Source organism: Lytechinus pictus, chromosome 2 (genome assembly GCF_037042905.1).
Source record: "Lytechinus pictus isolate F3 Inbred chromosome 2, Lp3.0, whole genome shotgun sequence".
NCBI lineage: Eukaryota > Metazoa > Echinodermata > Echinoidea > Temnopleuroida > Toxopneustidae > Lytechinus > Lytechinus pictus.
In genome coordinates this window covers 52,053,914-52,075,243 of record NC_087246.1, presented here as the reverse complement: position 1 = coordinate 52,075,243, position 21,330 = coordinate 52,053,914, and the positions used below count along the sequence as shown (strand labels likewise).

The 21,330-nt window shown below is 36.4% G+C and overlaps 1 protein-coding gene across 3 annotated transcripts; it reads right to left on the bottom strand.

Annotated features, from left to right (window-relative positions):
- Positions 1–953: 953 nt before the first annotated feature.
- LOC129254012 (E3 ubiquitin-protein ligase RNF166-like) lies at positions 954–20,508 on the bottom strand. Of its 3 annotated transcripts, XR_010292649.1 has the most exons (6): positions 20,292–20,504; positions 8,369–8,525; positions 7,653–7,765; positions 3,984–4,206; positions 1,533–2,908; positions 1,079–1,276 (listed from the first exon to the last, which is right to left on the bottom strand). XR_010292649.1 is itself a non-coding variant. In XM_064095121.1 (5 exons), the coding sequence occupies exons 1-5, from the start codon at positions 10,119–10,121 to the stop codon at positions 2,843–2,845; spliced, it is 612 nt and encodes a 203-aa protein (XP_063951191.1). In that variant the 5' UTR covers positions 10,122–10,217; the 3' UTR covers positions 954–2,842. The 3 variants fall into 3 exon arrangements, 2 of the variants coding, with proteins under 2 accessions (XP_063951191.1, XP_054748433.2); XM_064095121.1 differs by lacking the exon at positions 20,292–20,504 and adding an exon at positions 10,069–10,217 and having other exon boundaries at positions 954–2,908; XM_054892458.2 differs by having other exon boundaries at positions 1,079–2,908; positions 20,292–20,508.
- Positions 20,509–21,330: the final 822 nt, after the last annotated feature.

Here is a 21,330-nt window from a genome sequence, read left to right as displayed (position 1 = left end):
GTTGGTCAATAAATATACTACCTTATCATAAAAAGAAACACATATAACTTCATGATGTCATCTTATACATTTACAGCAATATATTAAATGACATGATTCAAATACGAGTTGATTTTGTATACAAAAATACAGTAGATACCTTCTTCATGATTTCTAGTTCATCAGGAAATAAATATTACCTCGCTCAGTTCCGTACATGTATGCAATCCAGATTGAATGCAAATGTCTTTGTAGATTACTAGTACCCGAGAATATTTCAAAATGTTAAGTGTGAATTCATACACGACATTCAATAAGACCTGCAACATCCAAATTACACTCCCACACTATCTCCTAACACAGAAAGAAAATTCAAATGTACGTCCAATGACGTCAATTGAATTGTGGTGATAAAAAAATCTAATTTGCATGAGAAGTGTTGTGTTGTAAAAAAAATGTGAAAAATGTCACTATATATTTTCAGCTTTAGAACTCTTTTGTGCTGATACATAAAGTAATATCTATCTTTACTGAAAGCTTTATGATACATCCCTGGATACAACTGACTTTTTGAAGTTTTAATTCACCCAATATAAATCACAATACTGTATAGTCTACAAGTTATGAAGGTGAATTGGAATAGCTGGGTCAACACAAAATTTTGCCTTGCCTGACCTATTGATGCATAACAGATGCGATACAGTTTGTATTCTTACTTACGAAGTACAAGACTTTAATTAAACGTACATTGTGGATGGAATGATTGTATTTACATGTACACACTTCACAAAAATGCCAAGTGTCCGGATTGCATACACATTACAAAAGGGTTTATTCAATGCTCTGGATATGTAACGTAAGCAATGGTTCGGAAATCACCTATTGTAGATATGTTAACCTATATTTGAAGAGTTTAGTTGCAAAAGGGCTTAGGTCCACTTTGGACCATTCTGAGAAAAACCATGTTTTTTATTCTCACTTACTGCAATATTCTTATGAGAAACTAAATTGTCATGATGTACTTACCCTATCATGTGAACATAAAATTGGGTATAAAAGAAATCTACCCGTCTTCAATTTTTTTCTATAAATTCTTTAAAAAATTATCATTGTGGACCTAAGCCCTTTTGCAAGTAAACTGAAATGAATCTAATCTATTTTGATTAAAAAAGTGATTTTTCTTTGCCACTTTTTTTCACGTTTTCATGTAAATTTCAAATTTTCTTTGTTTTCATCAAAGCGACTAAAAATTTAGAGGTTTTGAGACAGAAAACAATAAAATTTATGAACAATGGACCTAACCCCTTTTGACAAATGAGCTCTTTAGAAGAGTTTGTTTGCAAAAGGGGTTAGGTCCACTCCAAGAAAATCATTTTTTTTAATTCTCCTATATTGCATATTCTTATGTGAAACTAAATTTTCAAGAATTCCTACCATGATAACATAAAATTGGGTATAAAAGAAATCTACCTTTATTCATACTTTTTAAAATATTCTTTTCCAAAAAAATTTGGTGTGGACCTAATCCCTTTTGCAACTAAACTGAAATGGACCTAACCCCTTTTGAAAAAAAAGTGATTTTTCTTTACCATTTTTGATCACTTTTTAATAGGAATTTCAACTTTTCTTTGGTATCATCTTATAGAGCTACTAAAAATCTATACATTGAGACCAAAAAAATCAAATTTGATGAAAAATGGACCTAACCCCTTTTGCAAGTGAGCTCTTCATTTTCAAAAGAGGTTTCAAGTGTACCATGGTACAATTCGTACAAAACCATGGACGATGCAGATTTTGTGCATGTTATTACTCTTATTTCATGATGTACACTAAGAAAACTCCAATTATAAATGCCTGCTTTAGGCAAAGAGGGTTAAATTCATGCGTGGTTAAATTAGAAATCGGCATTGTCCTCCACTGTCTTGTACCATGGTTCAATTTAAACATCTTTTGAGAATACAAGCCATCATCTCCCCAAGACTGTGCATTGCTTGATCGTATTACACACACTGCTCTCAATTAGGAGCACATGCACCACCCTTAATACATGTATACACAAGATTATCAAACCATTTGTTATAATAAATATCTATAATCTCTCTCTTAAAAAAAAAAAAAATTCACATCCACTGATGCGACACCACCAATGAGCTTCAACAGCACACCCTCACCTGGTCCAAAATGAGGAGTTTGTTGATCTCAAAACTCCATTGTATACAACCAGTAGCAAAATTTCCAATATGTCTTATTTCTCCTTTCGTTCTAATAAATATATTGTCTTATATCAAATGTCGACACGAGTGATGACTTTCATTACATAACGACCAGAAAACTATTGAGAACCATAGAATATTCATGTGCTCTCTTGCCTCTTGATAAGAAAAACTTCACCTGCTGACCATTGAATGGACTGGTATAAGATGGCATCAATGAGCGCATATATCCAGCATTCATTTCTGTTAATTTGAAATGAGGTGTATCTCTCCATGTATAGACTGTCATCTCAAGCCCATGCACAGGCTATTTCTACAAGCTGGCGCATCACACCCGTGCTGCTGCACAAAACAATCACTCTCCTGCAGTGGTCGAGAAATGCTTGATGAATCCTTCAACGACATCACTAATGTCAAAGGTGTCCAGTCCTGCACAAGAACTCTATGATGCTTTTGAACATTAAATCCGACATTCATTCATCCTGTCTTCTTTCTCATTTGACCTGCGGATGAGTACGCTTCTCTGTCTTTCTCTTTTAACCCCGATCTGTCTGTCTGTATGCCTCTATCTCTCTTTCTCTGACCTTCTCCGTCTTTCAATGTTTTATACCTGTCCTTGTCAATCTGTCTGTCTTTTACATGTACTGTAGCTACTTGTCTGCCATTGATGCTGCAAGCACTTGTTTTAGAACTTCATCTTCTTGTTTATTGTAATCCTACAGAAATAAAGCACAGCAAATTTATACAATTGCAGGTACTACAAATATCTTGATCCGAATGCATGAAAAACTGTAGGATATGTATTTTCGGAAACTTTACTATCTCATTAAAAAAGAAAGATATAGTGAGAGTAGTAGCTGCTGAAAATAAATGCTATAACTGCAGAGTTACACACACAAGTATACTAACAGTAACCGACTGCACAGCTCTCAAACAATGATATAAAAACAATCCAATCTTGCATAGAAATAATAACTTTGAAAATTATCAAATGAATTCTATGAATCCTGATCAAAATACATGTAACCAAGCTTCTATTTTATTTGTCTGTTTATGAAAACTTAAAGCTTATATTTGGTTTTGGCAAATCCCTCCAAAAGTGAAGGTCATTATTCCAATTCATTACTAGATTACATGAAGGTTTATACCCTGAAACAGCTGTGATGTGAAGGATATGGAATAAATATGTGTTCTAATAGATCGATTTTGTGATTTTACATAACAATTTTATTTTGATTGTGTGCCCAATTGAAATAAATTATATGGGTGGTTTTTTTTACATACAAGTGGAACGCCTCTGGCAATCTCGCCTGTACAACGCAATTCAATATAGCAGCAGTGCTGACTTTGAAAACAATGAAGATGAATAAATCATTCACAAGAAACACCATTCATATGATAACAAAATACCAAGTTATTGACCCTAAATGACTTTTGACCTTGATCATGTGACCTGAACTTGTGCAAAATGATCATGGATAGTCATGCACATATTGAAGCCCTACATATATGGCATACATATTGGTTGTGGTGATTATTTACCTGATTGCTAAGAAAGCATGAATGCTTGTAAGCACGCAACCATGGCATATATGTTCATAAAAGAAATCCATCAATTATTATTCTTCTACTGAATAAACATTTTATATGTTTCCATTTCATAGCATTTCATGCTTTCAAACATGTGCTCTGGCTAGATGCTCATCTTGCTTATAAACATTTGTTATATTTATTACAAGGATCAGTAATATAACAAACAAGTATTAGCGTTTAAACAAGAGAACCACTTACCACATAAGTATCATACTCGAACTGATGCCTGAGGTTCATATGGTGTAGAAAGTTAGTGCTTTCATAATTGGGGTCTCCCCACGGCATAGAGGCACATACGGGACATACCACTGGTGTGTCATTGTACTTATGTTCCTTGTTGCAGTGTCTTCTTAGAGCATCACAGTCGAGGTTCTTTGCACCACAGATAGGACACTGGAAGGTGGATCGGTTCGGTAGGTTGCTGAAGAAAGGATTGAAAGTCATATCAATGCATGATATATACACAACAAAAAAAGTAAGTCCCCCCTAAATCAAATTGCTGTAACTTTTGAACGGAATTATTTTGAGATATGATATTTCGTAGGTAGTTTTTTACACTTATTAAGCAACTCCTGGAGAAAAATTAGATTGATCGGTTGAATAATGCATGAATAATCAAAAATTGAATAAAAAATGACAATTTTTTAAAGTCACAAGAGTCGTTTTTCAGATTGTGCAAATACAAAGTTGGGCAAAAGTTGTTTTTAGGTGAATTTTATGGTGTTAATGCTGTATTACTATCCATCATTTAGCCACTCAACACACAATTTTGATATCGTATGTTCATGGTTGAGTGAGCACAATATTTTAGGGGCCGCAGAAGCGGAGTGGGGGGGGGGGTGGGCTGGGGGCCCCCACTTTTTTCCAAAAGCATGTACAAATATGTAAAATTGACCATACGATTGTGATTTTTTGCATGATCGCCCCCCCCCCCACTTTTTGCTCAGCCCCTCCCCCACACTTTGAAAACCGTTCCGCGGCCCCTGTATTGTGACGTATCATCATAGGGGTTTTTGGTAGTATCCTCTACAACTTGTTAGGTCTTATTAAAATTTGAAAATGTTGGTGGCTACCCCGATTATAGACCCCTCCCCCATTTTTAAATTCTGGATACCCCCCTGATTTGTCCATGAATTAAACTGATCATGAGAAATTGTTAGGAAAAGAATACATTTATGCAGTATAAAGAGTATTCATTCCTAAGTTTTCGAATGTGCTCGTTCAACCATGAAAATTTTAAAAGTTCGGAAAGTGTGTGGTGATAGAAATGATGGTTGATAAAAACAACAGCAATTAAAGTCACATTTGAAACCGAATTTGCCCCCAATATTCAACTTATTACCCTTTAAAATGAGTCTGTGACATTGAAAATACACATTTTCCCACTTTGATGCGTGCTCACTCATCCATGAATAAACAAATCCATTTCATTTTTGCACAGAATTCTGCCCATAGGTTGATAAACATTACTGCCAAATGACATTGCTAAAGACAGCCTTGAAAAAAAGTTCCACCATATTTAATAAGGGGTTACTTATTCTTAAACATATGCACCCTTATGTACACAAGTCTATGAGAGAGGAAGTCAAAATTTGAACAAATATGAAATAAGGGTTTGTTTCATGGACGGTTTTTGTTACTTTTGCCAACAGTTATTTCATGAAACTTCGCACATGGCTTCAGGGTGACACTATCCAAAAGGCGCGCAAACCAAAATAACAATTCGATACGGCACAGAGTGGGGCCAAGGCCTTGAACTTTCTTCCCATTTGCATAATTTTCGAATATTGTGTGCTCACTGATGCATTAAGCATCGGGATTTTCATAAAAATCAAATCAAATGAACCATGCAAGGAGGTTTGTGACAGATATCCATAGTTACAAATTGCATTTTTTTCCAATAATGTAAAAAAGAGCTAATCACATTCCACGTGTTCATTCAAGCGTGAATGTTTAATTAAACGCCTTTGAATTATTGAAGCATGTTAATTGCTCATGAACATAACGAAAAAATTGATAAAAGATCAGTTTCAGTTACCAAAATGACACAATACTTGCCTATGGTATTTGAAAATCGTATTTTTTGTTTTCAATAAATGTTCATTGAACCGTGAAACGATGCATATTGTTGAAGACACTCTTCCCAAAAATACTTCATATTCGATCATTTTTATTGATAAAAATGTGTAAAAAATCAAATTATAGCAAATTTGGACTTGTGTTTATTCAACCGTGAAATTTAGCCAAAAAAGTTATACCGTCTTTTAGAAAGTACCTTTACAAGCCTTCTGACTATTTTTCATGATGAGAATGTGGAATCAGTTCCTATAAAATGGAATCAAAGTCATGACATTTGGCTTGTGACTTTTGAAAAGTGATATTTTTGCTTTCCGACTGTGCTCACTGAAGCATGACGTAAAATACGTTCATAACATTTACTCAGAAGGTAGCTTATAAAATTACCTACACGCTCATGTAAAAATATATCAAAAACTCGCATTGGTTCGGAAATTATTGATGTTTGTTCAAGGGGGGACTTACTTTTTTTGTTGTGTATAGTTACTACCACCAATAGACGGGTCTAAACATCCAGCTTGAACTTGATAATTTATGAACCAAGGTGCTTTAAATGGAAGCTTGCATGAAGACTGCAAAACATAATGACCTTCAGTATGCTATCTGTAAATACATTTTATAATGCGGCATCGATCTCATAAAGTATTCTGCTGCTCACAGATGGAATCATTGAGTGAAGAGTAATTAAACCTCATCACTTTGTCTCAAGGATTTTAATAAGGTGTGTAAACTGGTTTTCTCGAAAAGGAACTATCTCACTTTTAAATAACATGCCAATAGAGGACATACAGTGCGTCCCACAAAAAAACGAAACCGACATTTATCAATGATTTATCGTAACTTAATCACAAATACAATAGACAAATGACCTACCATTGTAAAGCTTTATAGAATCTCCTCTTTCATTTAAAATTACTTAGATAAATTCTCATTCACGCATGAGTGAGCAAAAACAATTTGAAGAGGGGATACCAAAAAGTCACTTGGCGGGCTGTATCTGGGTTTCAAAAAGAAAACCACATTTTTATAAAGTTCAATATCTGCTCTTTAATTTGATACCTCAATTACAGAAAATGGTCAATAAATAACAAAGTTCTGGTTATTTGAAGTACCAGTAAGGCTTGAATTTCAACAATTTCATAAAATGAAGAGGTTTTACAGGCTTGCGTCCAAACTCACTTGACACTTTGTTTTGTTGACGATCAGCCATGCATTAAGTCTTTTGTTAAGCGTGCGATAGCTTCTGTGGGAAACCGATGAAAACACGTTTATTTCATGAAATTATGGAAATACCAGCATTGTTTCGAGGCAACAGAACTTTTTCACTTTTTGACCATTTTCTGTGATTAAGGTATCAAATGAAAGAGCAGATATTGAACTTTTCAGGCATGTGAATTTCTTTTTGAAATTCAGATACCCCCTGCCAAATGAGTTTTTGGTATCCTTTCTTCAAATTGTTTTTGCTCACTCATGCGTGAATGAGGAATAATCTAAGTAATTTCAGATGAAAAAGGAGATTCTAAGCTTTCCATTGGTAGGTCATTTGTCTATTGTATTTATGATGAAGTTGTGATAAATCATCGGTAAATCTCAGTTTCGTTTTTTGTGGGACGCACTGTATAGTCAGCTTCCCATATTGTTCTCATAAGAAATGCTAGATAGAAACCTGTCCATAATGACCATTTTTAAAATCTCTTTTGGGTAGTCTTTATACACAGGTTTCATTGGACATTTACATTACATCACGTACAGTGTATAATGACTAGCGATATATGCTAGCAGGTAACTTACCTTGGTGGTTTCTGTGAAGTATTACCGACAGGTTGGAAACTTGATTTAGGTTTATCCGCATCATCCACATGTCTACATGACACGGTGTGCTGTCTCAACTTTGATAAATTCATCTGAATGGATTATAAAAAAAGCAAACCACAAAATCTTCCTAAGTCCAAGAGGAATAAGGAGTTAAAGACATACATACCTGTAGATGATGCCTTTGTAAGTGTAAATCTACAATTATTGAACAAATATCATTCTCCATCAATCAATATGGTCATGCATTGCATTCCAGTCATAATTTCAACTCTATTTCATATTAAGTACCAGTAATAGATACCTTGTTTAATAAAAACAATATTTTTAGAGAACCTATATAATTTTCTCTTTCTTTAATGCCATTTGCCCTAAACATACTATAAATAACTTAATGTAAACAATGTGCTTAAAAGCCTAGAGCTGTTACAACTTTTTGGAACAGTAACTGAACAAGTCCCCTTGAGCTCTGAGAATTATGAAATAAACACATTGTAGACATTTATGTACTGAAGCAAAATATTCGAACAACAAACTACACGTTGAAAAAAACAGGCAAAACCAAAAAGGAAATATCACAGAGCTCAAGAAATAATTCAATATTTTAATACAGTCACTAAAATCTTGTTCCACATCCAATTTTAGAAGAACCTCAATGGAAAGCCAATGATGCCCTGCAATGCAATGTACTGTACCTTCTTTTTGCAACCTATACAAGAATCTTTGATGGATGCCATCTGTTTCTCCAGATCCTTTGCCCTGCTTCTCTCCTTGGGTTTAAAGGTCACACGGCATAAAGGGCAGCTGGGTGAAACCACGGAGAGGAAGGGAGCAAGGCACTCTTCACAGAATCTGAAGAGCAAAGCACAGTTACTCATAATAGAAACAAAAAAAACGAAAGTACAAGTCTTTACAGCGCAGTAGTAAAGTTAGCAGCAAGTTTTTGCACCGCCATGCAAGACAAATTCAAGAACACAGTAAAATGACAATGGACAGCTGGGAGGTCAGTAGTTGAAAATTGGTGAACTAGAACAGCAGTTCATCCTTTAGTTTCAGAGCTGACAAAAAATGGCAAATATGTTATTGTCCAGAGTCCAGGACGATGTTGCTGATTTGATTCACCAATTCGGACAAAGGCTCATTGTCACAATTCTCATGAAGCATGTGAAGGGCATTTGACAATACATTTTCCATGTTCTTGAACGTTTTACAAGACGAAACAGAATTTCATTAGTGTTAGGGGACCTACTCGTTAGGGAGAATCCCAGGAAATAAAGAGGTTTATTCCATCAATAGGGTAGCTGGGCAGGTGACATTAAGGGGATCAAATTGATGTTGGGGAGAATTTGGAACAATGGAAGAATAATAGCCCCTATTGGCTATTAGATCTCTATTTTTATTATTATCATTATATTTTAATATTTAATCTGCTTATTATTATACTAATCAATGTTACTAGCCCAGGACTTGTCAGTGTAATACTAGTCAAATATATAGGCCTACTCTCCAAAATGGGGTAGAATGTGGTCGCAATAGCACTCCAAATAAAAGGGGAAAAAATAAATTATGCACTTACCTCGATTATATGGATGAAGGTCTATCGTGACACACTAATTCTGACATCGAGTCACAAACTGGACCCTCAAAAAAAGGAAAAGTTAGACGTCTATGTTGCATTCATTTTGGTATCGATCGGCCAATTTGTTTTCAATTTTGACATAACTTTTCCTTTTTTTGAGGGTCCAGTTTGTGCCTCGATGTCAGGATTAGTGTCACAATAGACCTTATCGATATAATCGAGGTAAGTGCATAATTCATTTTATCCCCGTTTATTTGGAGTGCTATTGCGACCACATTCTACCCACTAGCGTACCTACGGGGGGGGGGCAGTCTGCCCCCCTGACGAGCCACAACCCATGCAAAGGACGTATCCCTGCCCCCCTGACAAGTTTGAAGACCTTTATTGCCCCCCCTGACGAGCTTGAAGACCCTTTTTTTTTTTTGCTTGTCAAATTTTTTTCTGGTACGAAATCCTTCATTTGTGATTGAAGACCTTTTTTTTTTTTTTTTTTTTTTTTGTCAAATTTTTTGGCGGACGGTTTTGCCCCCCCTGTGAAAAATCCCAGGTACGCCACTGATTCTACCCCATTTGGAGAGTATATGTTTGACTAGACCAAAAGCTTCAGTCTCTGTATTTTGGTTGTTCCGCTGAACTGCGTTGGCTCACTCACCATACATAGACTGAAGCGGAGGGGGCCCCTGGCTACAGCCAACGTATACTATATAGTGAACTAGCGTTTTATAGATCGCGATTTAAAACTTTTTTTAGGCAAAATTGACATTTTCATGGTTTCCATTATCAGTGTAATATAGATAACTTAAGCTAATTGCATACCTTGGGCCGGAGTTATTGAAAAAAATCCTCTGGATGATTGAGAAATCTGTCATCTAAGACATTTTCACCTGACCTGACGGTTTTTCTTGCAAGTTGCCATCTTGAATGACGTCATTATCGTTATTAACTTTTTCATGTCTCGATTTATCGCGATTATAACTAGTATCGTTTATCTTCGTGTAGTGTATCGTATCGTATTATTTTATTCGTATATTGCCATGTATAACGTTAGGTGTGCTGATTGCTGGTGGTAATTTTATTTGATTCATTAATTCATTTTAGTAATTATGGCTGACTACTGGTGTTGTAATTGTGACCGTAATTTGAATAATCATCCTAATAAAAGAAGATCTTTGAATGCAAAATTGGATCACCGTGATTACACCACTGCTGACGCTGTCGAATCATTGGGAATTAAAGTGACACCAGATCAAAAATCAAAAAAATTCATTTGCGACAGATGTTGCAGAATAATTTCAAAATTATCTGAAAGCAATTCAAATGTAATTGAAAATAAATCCAAATTAAAGAAAATTAGTAGAATCAATGTTTACCTGGGGAGGAAAGTGAAAGTGACCAGCTATGCTTCGCCATTTCTTCGGAAGAAACGAAGAAGACTGAGCCTATATTTTGGTGAAAAATTCCTGCGCTTCCACAGAGATTCCAAGTTATGACAGCCCCTCCCCCATATTCACGAAAGTGTATATTTAAAGGATGTTTGATTCGTTTAAGGTCCATAGTTATCATCATATTTAAAAGTCATTGGAATCTTATATTAAAAAATTGAATTATTATAAACATATTCCCATTACGCAGTGGATATAAATTAACCTCTGCAATAAGCTAAACGTAGTGATTGTCAAGGCCAAATTAGATTAAGCGCGGGGCAGAGCGGCCGAGTGAGAAATTTTTCATCTTTAAAATGGAAAAACTTGGCCAATTTAAGCACCTTGACTGCATTTAAAGATAAATCCACATACTAAAAGTTATTGACCATTTGATAATTAAAGAATATTTTTTTTCTGTGTTGAAAAGTGTGGGGGGAGGGGATGCATACCCCCACCCCCCTCTGGATTTACGCTCGTGTCATGAAGAGTAGACATATCTCACCAATCAGTGGAGTGACTACGGGGGACATGGGGGCACCCCCCCCCCCCTCGGCTGGCAAAAATATTTAAAAAACGGGAAAAGGAGAAAAAGAGGGAGAAGGGAAGAGAAACGTAGCTTTTGAGATATGTACATGGATATGGATTCCTAAAATAGGCCTATTGTCCTTAAAATGTCCCTGTTTGGGGTCAATAAATACAAACATTTCAGCAGTTTTGCATTGTTTAGCGAGACGGGCACGTATCATAATTACAAAAAAATGCTTGTGTCCCTTTTTAGGTCTGAATATCAAAGATTTTCAGCTCGCGCTTGGCGCTCGCATTATTTTTTATCAGTAATATACATATCCGTTTAATGGCACTGCCCTTAAAATGCCTCTATTAGTATACTCATTTTTTTTGCTGGTCCCCCCATGCCGTGACACACGGTACGCCACTGTATGGCCAATGCACTAATGTCAACGTAAGCACGGACTGGAAATGTTTTATATTTAGACCTTAAATGCGGCAAATGTAGTAGTCATTAAAAAAAATCAATGTCACTACATACAATAATTTTGAAAAATCCGAATACAAGGAAATATATTTGGTGTATATTTATGGACTTGGAAACGGGATGATTTAGAACCATTTAATCTCCTTAAACAGGATTATTTATCTCATCAAACAGACAACGCAAGCACCAGTAGGGACTAACATTTAAGCAAATTATGTTTCATAAATAGTTCTGAAATAAAAATACACGTAATATAATTTCATATATTATAACATACTTTGTATTTTTCTCTCTGTGTTTTTCTTTCTTTCACTGCGCCTCGGGCACCCTGCCGAGTGGATTTGGCGCATTACACATCCATTATTATTATCATTATAACATAGGTCGACAATAATTCTTCTTTAACCCCACTTTCTTTCTTCCTTTCTCTTTCTCTCCTTTTTTTTCTTGCCAGCCGATTGGGTGGATCTGAATTGACGTTCACTCTGTGTAGCATTAATTGGTCTGATTGTCTTTAAAGTTTTGCGTTTTTAGAATAGTTAGACCTAAAGGTCCTACATGAGAGTATAAAGGTCAATATGGATCTAATATTACGAGTCGTCTTAAACAAGCAGTATAGCCTCTATTGTGGTGATAATAGCGACGCAAAGGAGACACTCCCCTTTCCTTCAAATTTGAATGGTTCGATGATAAAGTCTATAATTGGAGCCCTCAAATAACACTTTGAATAGATAGCTATTGCAGAATTTTAACATCATTTCTTAGAGTTTGTTCCCCCCTTTTTTTTGGGGGGGGGGGTGTTTGAAGGTTTCTTAATCAGACATTTAAATATGATAGGTATAAAGATGTTGGAAATGTCTTTTCAAAATTGACTCATATCCCCCTGAGACGACAATCATAGCAACTCTGTACAGCGATTTGAACGTATAGGCCTATACGAGAAGATCCAGGACTTGACTGTGTGGATTGCAATAATCGACGTTATGGCTTAATTTCAGTCAGTGTTCACATAGAAAAGATTTAAAAACATTGAAATAAACAAATGCATTCAATGTGGCCAGTCATCAGAATAGCCCAACACAAAATAAATAGTGTAAAATGAAAGAAGAATAGAAAGAATAAGGTGTAAATAAACGTAATAAATTGTGTATTTGATTTAACTGGGACTGTATGTCTGGTCAGTTGGAGTAGTGGTCTATGGGAACTTCTAACCTATAAAAATATTTTCTGTTAAAATCATTTTTTCACTCATTTTATGTTCAGTGTTAGACTAGTATGCAGATATAGCATCATATAAGTGTTTTAGTGCCATTTGATATTTAATTGAAACGATTATGTAGTATAAATAGGCCATATGTTTATACTGCTTGAATTTAAGTGATCCACAAACCTAGATCTGGGTCTAAACGATGAAAGCTGCATTTTGAATGTCAAAGTTAATACTACGGTAGTTATCATTTTCCCAATATTTTATAATAAAGTAGGCCTATTAAAAAATTAATAACCTTTGATTTCCATATCGGAAAGACGGTGAAAATCGCCGACTTTCCATGTCCAGTGGGGAGCTGGACCCACAGGTCTCTCCCGTCCTCCAAACACTGTAGCGCTTCCCGCTGGTCAGGCTTGAGAGTGAAGTGTTCCCCGAATATCCCCTTGGCTACAGCATCCATCATGCAGGCCTTTCGTTTATGCTGCTTGAACTAAAGTGATCGTTTGATTGTCGTCTGCTACTTGTGATCGTAGCGGTTTCGCTCGCATAAGGAGCAGATCGTATAATATCGAAAGCAATATCGATATCACATTCGTGATTGTTGACGCCCTCTCCGTTCGTTTGTAAATATTTCACAGTTTGGCTGCCATATTGACTATTTTGATCGTGTTCAACCCAATTAAACATCGGTAAAGTATAATTTTTCATGCCTTTTAATCTATATGTTTAAAATATTGTCTTCACTAAATATCATGGTTTAAAAGTTTGATGGCTATACATCCTTAGATTGTAAATTCGATGTGTAAAATTACATCAAACTTTGGACTGTGAATTGACAAAAGGGTGGGAATGAGAAAACATGCGAGCCCACACGTATACCCTACCGTCGGTTAATGGGGATTACAGTAAAATGTCAGAAATTGTTGAATAAATCCCCAGAAACGACGGTTATTCCTGTCTAATGTTTGACTAGTATTACACGGACGAGTCCTGGGCTCCGGCCCGCTTCGCGAGCCAGAGCTCCCTGGGTTACTTTATTACATGGTATTACCATTACTATTATCATAATAATTCAGGTTTATCTTTATCATCATCAAGCATATTATAATTTATCATGTTCATCTGCCGATCTGGATATGATTGGCCTGGACCTTGTTGAAAATAAAAGGCAGTCCATGGCATTGGGTTATTTTTTTGTTTAACTTTATGTAATGAAAAGGAAATGTCCTGAAAATATTAAATGTTTGAAAAACTTTGCATAATAAGATCATGACATAAAACTCGTCCTGAGCCAAGCCTACAGTAGTGAGTAGGTCCTAGACCTAGCCTTGACTTTGTGATGATATTTTATAATATTTTGACATCATCACGAAGCCTTAGTAAGTTAGTTAAAACATGAAACCCTTGCCATATAAGCGAGACTTACTTGTCAACAAAGATGGATTTCCCTCCGAAATCCATCTTTGAAGATTCGTATCTGAAAACCCAAGATAACAACAACAACATTGAGCTCATAATGAGCTCATCGCATTTTTGTGTGTCTGCAGCTGAGTGCATGATGTGAGTGCAGTGTGTGGCGACGTGTTTGTGATGGGGTCGGGACAACTCGGACCACGGGACATCTCGGACCGCGGGCCGAGTTGTCCCACCCATTACGATATTTTTTTTCCACAAATTTGCGTCTATTTTTCCGTCATTTCGAAATTTCTTGTAAAGATTTTCTAGAGATATGGTCTGATGGTAATGTTCTTCACTTTCTATTACTTTTTTTTCGCTGAAATAAATTAAAAAGTGTAATTTTAGGCGTTTTTCGACAGCTCGCGATTCCCATAGGCGCGCGTGTATTAATTGTGTAGGTGCTCGGCTCGGCCCCGCTCAACAACTGACTTGATTTTGTGATCATTTCTCCTCAAGTTACCACTTTTATCGCAGAAGATGGACTTTCTTGTATTCCATTAACTCCATTTTCTCATCAAAAGGATAAAATTTGGAGTATTTGCACGATTTTCTTAAAGTTTTTCACCTTTTCTCTCTGGTCGTAAGAAGCGAACAACCGATGAACGGTCCGCTGCTCTTCATCGCAATTCTACGTAGCTCGGCCGCCTAAACTGGCGGGGTGGGATTCAGCCCGAATCACCAATGGAAGTGGGCGTGCACAGTCAAAGAGCTGAGCTTGACTGAGTGAGAGAGTGAACTACAGCTTGAAGCTTGGCAGTGTCGTATAGGCTCTGCCTTTTTTTGTGTAAATAGATATATATATTTTTTTATTTTTTCTATATTGATTTTCCCTGGTACTATGGTGTAGAGCTTTTTAAGATTGTAATAATTTAATATGCTTTAATTTCTTTGACTGAGTGTGACTGTGGTGTGGATGTTTGAGTCGCACAAAATATACTTTTACGTGGGTGGGGGCTCGGGGCAATTTCACTCCTGCCCCCGAAATGTGAAAAAATATTCGTGTTGTAAATGTGTTGGCATGCCGGGCTGAGGGTAGCCATCAATAAAAAAAAGTATTTTGGGGGCTTAATTTTTTTATCAAATTGATTAATTTTAGGCCTATTTATTTTTTTTACATTTTATTTTTGTTTTTTTATATTGATTACAATAATTAATATGCTTCAATTTCTTTGACTCTGAGTGTGACTGTGGTATGGATGTTTGAGTCGCACAAAATATACTTTAACGTGGGTGGGGGCTCGGGGCGATTTCACTCCTGCCCCGAAATGTGAAAAAATATTCGTGGTGTAGCTGTGTTGGCATGCCGGGCTGAGGGTAGCCATAACATTTTTTTTTGAGGGGGGGGGCTTAATTTTTAATCAAATTGATTACTTTTAGGCCTTTATATTTTTCTTTTAATTTTTTTTAAATTTTTTTATATTGAGTTTAAGTTGCAATAATTAATATGCTTCAATTTCTTTGACACTGAGTGTGACTGTGGTATGGATGTTTGAGTCGCACAAAATATACTTTAACGTGGGTGGGGGCTCGGGGCGATTTCACTCCTGCCCCCGAAATGTGAAAAAATATTCGTGGTGTAGCTGTGTGGGCATGCTGGGATGAGGGATGAGGAAACGACCTAAAATTGGTGGTAAAGAACTTTTTATTCTTTTGTTGATCAACATTTCATTCAGCTTGAACCCCCTCCCTTTCAAAAAATCCTGCGTATGCTCCTGCTTCAATTTCTTTGACTTTGTGGTGTGGAAATTTGAGTCACGGAAAAAATACTTATGTGGGGCTCGGAGCATTTTCACTCCTGCCCCCGAAATGTGAAAATGTTCTAGGTGTATCTGTGTGGGCATGCCAGGCTGAGGGGAGCCATCAATAAAAAAATGTTTTATTTGGGGGCTTAATTTTTAATTAAATTAATTATTACTTATTTTTATTTTTTACAGGATTTGAAATAAATTGATGTAATTCATTGTGCCATTCCTTGTTTTTCCCTGATTTACTTTCTTTAATTTTATTTCTTGGTAAGGGTGGATGTCAGGCTGCCAGGGTGGAATTCAGCCGGAATTGCCAATGGAAGTGGATGTACTTGCACAGTCGTGAGCTTGGAGACTGAAGCCTTGCCCTGCAGTTGTGAATATTTTTTTCAATCAAGTTTTAGGGCCACTCGGTCTTATTCCCATTTGAAATATAATCAAGGGCGGATCCAAAATTTCCCTATCACTACATCATGATTTTTGTCTCACCTGGATAGCAGAGTGAGACTATATAGGCGCCGCTTTTCCGACGGCAGCGTCAACATCAAATCTTAAAGGGATGGTCCGGGCTGAAAGTATTTATAGCTAAATAAATAGAGTAGTATGCACTGAGCAAAATGCCGAAAATTTCATCAAAATCGGATAACAATTAACAAAGTTATTGAATTTTAAAGTTAAACAATATTTTGTGAAAACAGTCGTCATGAATATTCATTAGGTGGGCTGATGATGTCACATCCCCACTTGTTCTTTTGTATTTTATTATATGAAATTAAGGTTTATTCAAATGTTTTCATCCAAGAACTAGAAAAATTGGATTGACAACTGATTTAGTGCATTAGATATTTATTGCTGCAACTTATTTCATTATAAGGGAGACATATTATTCACACAAGTATGAAATAATGAAAAAAAAAAATTATTTTAAAGAATGCATTGATTAATACTGTCAAGGAGGTATTTTTTCTACTTAAGTGAAAAATAATTTGTCTAGAATGTGGTAAATGCTCTAGCCCATCTGGATGCCATTATTTTGATGATGTGATATTACTTTTCATGTCTTGGAAATATATGATATTTGGATAATAAAACTGTATTATTACTGTAAATGAAATTACAAATTTTCTTGATTTCATATTTTGTTCCTCGAAAATATTTTCCTTCTTAACTTAGCGATGTCTAGCAACGTGGTCGGAACGTCTGAAGGCACGGCTAGGTTTTCTGGATCATTCATGGCTAGTCCGTCAAGTTAGTCTGTCATGCTAGTAATGCAACCTAGTCCAGCTTGACGTACCGAAACATGCTAGTTCAGCAACCTAGTCCAGCTTGGTGGACTAACATCATGTTAGTCCAGCAGCAAGACTAACTTGAAGTTAGTCCAAGTGGGCATTTGGACCAACTTAAAACTAGTCAATAACTAGTCGAGCGACTAGCTATATGTTAGTCCAGCTCACTGGACTAACCAATAACTAGTCGCTGGACTAGCATCAAACTAGTCAGGCTTGCATGACTAACGTTAAACTGGTCGCTTGACTAGGAACATGCTAGTCAACCGACTAATGAAAGGCTAGTCTAGCAAGATGGACTAAGCAAAACTAGTCCATCATGCTAGTCCAGCAAAGCAGACTAACTTAAAGCTAGTCCAGGTGGGCACCATTTGGACTAACTTTAAGCTAGTCTGGCGACCAATTTTGGTTTTCAGTGTAGAATGGGTGATATTCTATTCAAAGAAAAACAAAAACAACATCACTCCAAAGGAACTGCAAAAATTATTTGATAAAAACAAAACCCTCTTCATAGTTGCTCTTTGCAATATCGTATTGACCACCCTTCTCCTGTTTTTAAAACCCAGACAAGTATGATTTGTTGCTACCCCCCCTTCCATGTACCTGTCATTTCTTTGTATTTTCCCTCTTTTCTTTGTTTTTTCTATTGATCGATGTATCAGTGTTTAGTATTGTTGTCTTTTTTATACCAGTAATAGAATATAAATTTAATTGAAATGAGAGTGATGAACATAATGAGAAAGGGAGACAATGATAAGATAAGAATGGAGATAAAATATTACAATTTACAGAATATAACATATACATGTATATTTCTATTTATTCAAAGTTCACAATTCATTTTTATTCAGGTTTACATTTAAAATTTAAACAAGTTAATTAAGTGATTAAGTGATGCATTTTGGAACAATACTAAATTAAATACATTTTATATTGAATAAACAATAATTGGTAAAAATACAAAACACAAAACTTCTAACTCTATTCTTTCCTCCTGTAAAAAATTACAAACTATATGAAATGGACATTAGTTCCATGGCAAATCGGGGAGGGGGGGCACATTCCGCCCCCCCCCCCCCTTGAGAGGTACTCAAAAGGCAACTGCTTGTCAAATTTTTCCTGGGAAAAAATTATGATTTGGTAGTGAAGACCTTTTGTCAAAAAATTCCTATACAAAATGCCCTCCGGCCCTGTAGGGAAATTTTGGATCCGCCCTTGATTACATTTCAAATGGGAATAAGACCGAGTGGCCCTAAAACTTGATTGAAAAAAATATTCACAACTGCAGGGCAAGGCTTCAGTCTCCAAGCTCACGACTGTGCAAGTACATCCACTTCCATTGGCAATTCCGGCTGAATTCCACCCTGGCAGCCTGACATCCACCCTTACCAAGAAATAAAATTAAAGAAAGTAAATCAGGGAAAAACAAGGTATGGCACAATGAATTACATCAATTTATTTCAAATCCTGCCACACAGATACACCTAGAACATTTTCACATTTCGGGGGCAGGAATGAAAATGCTCCGAGCCCCACATAGGTATTTTTTCCGTGACTCAAATTTCCACACCACAAAGTCAAAGAAATTGAAGCAGGAGCATACGCAGGATTTTTTGAAAGGGAGGGGGTTCAAGCTGAATGAAATGTTGATCAACAAAATAAAAAAAAGTTCTTTACCACCAATTTTAGGTCGTTTCCTCCCAAAATATTGACAAGCAAACAAACAAACCCCCCCAAAAAAAAAATTAGGGGGGCCGGGGAATGGGTATGAAAATTTTTTTAGGGTGATTGAACGCCTGTAACCACCCCCTGCGTATGCCACCAAATTGAAGCATAATTATTGCAACTTAAATCTCAGCTCTACACCAGCGAAACTCAGTATAAAAAAAAAGGATATAAAAAATAGACCTAAAAATAATTAATTTAATAAAAAGTTAAGCCCCCAAATGAACATTTTTTATTGATGGCTACCCTCATCCCAGCATGACCACACAGCTACACCACGAATATTTTTTCACATTTCGGGGGCAGGAGTGAAATTGCCCCGAGCCCCCACCCACGTAAAAGTATTTTTTGTGCGACTCAAACATCCACACCACAGTCACACTCAGTCAAAGAAATTAAAGCATATTAAATTATTACAATCTTAAAAAGCTCTACACCATAGTACCAGGGAAAATCAATATAGAAAAAATAAAAATATATATATATCTATTTACACAAAAAAAGGCAGAGCCTATACGACACTGCCAAGCTTCAAGCTGTAGTTCACTCTCTCACTCAGTCAAGCTCAGCTCTTTGACTGTGCACGCCCACTTCCATTGGGGATTCGGGCTGAATCCCACCCCGCCAGTTTAGGCGGCCGAGCTACGTAGAATTGCGATGAAGAGCAGCGGACCGTTCATCGGTTGTTCGCTTCTTACGACCAGAGAGAAAAGGTGAAAAACTTTAAGAAAATCGTGCAAATACTCCAAATTTTATCCTTTTGATGAGAAAATGGAGTTAATGGAATACAAGAAAGTCCATCTTCTGCGATAAAAGTGGTAACTTGAGGAGAAATGATCACAAAATCAAGTCAGTTGTTGAGCGGGGCCGAGCCGAGCACCTACACAATTAATACACGCGCGCCTATGGGAATCGCGAGCTGTCGAAAAACGCCTAAAATTACACTTTTTAATTTATTTCAGCGAAAAAAAAGTAATAGAAAGTGAAGAACATTACCATCAGACCATATCTCTAGAAAATCTTTACAAGAAATTTCGAAATGACGGAAAAATAGACGCAAATTTGTGGAAAAAAAATCACGAAACGGGTGGGACAACTCGGCCCACGGTCCGAGATGTCCCGTGGTCCGAGTTGTCCCTGATTCTTTGTGATGTGGGTACCGGTACGTGCATAAAAATTAACAAGCGCTATACTCACACATGATTGCAGGGTATCCTCGTCGGTTTTAAGAAAAAATCCAGGCATATTGAGCACTTGCATGCTTCGACTGGATTCGAACTCGAAGAAGATGCCATGATGCAATGTCGTTTTCCAAGGCAAAGATCCACCATGAAAAAAAAAGATCACCGCTTTCTTTGCTTTGTTTACTTCGATCCGCGGATGTCGCAGCTGATTGCAACTGAAGTTATCGACTATTTGGTGTGAACAACAAGATGTCACAATGTTTGATGGTGTCTCATAATATCGTCTGAACTCTGTATATGCAGCAGATTTAGAACAAAAAAAATACCACAGGGGTGGACTTAGTGCTGCATGGATTTCACACACTGCTAAAGTTAGACTTTTGGATATGTTAACTCACTGGAGGGCAGTCACATGGTCAAATAGAATGTTTAAGGATACTTTGAAGTTTGAAAAGTATTTACAGATCCTGTGTAAGAAATAAGACTATGTTATATACTTTAATTACTTTAATTCAGAAACACATAATGGTTAGTTTCGGTCATGTTCGCTCATTTGGTTTACGTAGCAGACGATGCTAGCCTGCTAGTATACAGTATACTTACGCAGACCCTATTGCAAACCAAAATAAATTCCGGACTCGATAATTGCTTCCTCAAACTGTAGCTATAGTATAAATATCAGTAAGAAAAGCTTCATAGTACAAGAATATTGTTACTTTTAACATTTGAATGCGTTAATTAAGTTTGTTTGGACTGTATTAATTGTTTCAAATGAAAAGGTTCTAGTAACGGAAACTATCATACGTTAGTCACGTGACGTTGTATACAGAATTATGCCATGTTCTGCCTGCTCGATCTCAATTAAGTTTGGGGGAAAATGAGATGTAACCATTACAACCATTATACCAGTCATAAAGTATTATACATCAAACTGTAGGTAATCTATTTAGCATTGAGATGACAATCAATCTCGACCTTTTTTAACCTTAGGGGTATTCCAGTGGGAAAACAAAGGTGCCAGTGTTTCGAAAATATGGGTAATTGGGGTAATT

Coding starts and splice junctions, on each gene's coding strand:
- LOC129254012 (XM_054892458.2), bottom strand. CDS start 20,425: ATGGTGGATCTTTGCCTTGGAAAACGACATTGCATCATGGCATCTTCT. Junction 7,766..8,368: donor GTATAGGTTGCAAAAAGAAG/GTACAGTACATT, acceptor TAATCCATTCAG/ATGAATTTATCAAAGTTGAG. Junction 4,207..7,652: donor ACTTCACAGAAACCACCAAG/GTAAGTTACCTG, acceptor TCCTTTCTTCAG/CAACCTACCGAACCGATCCA.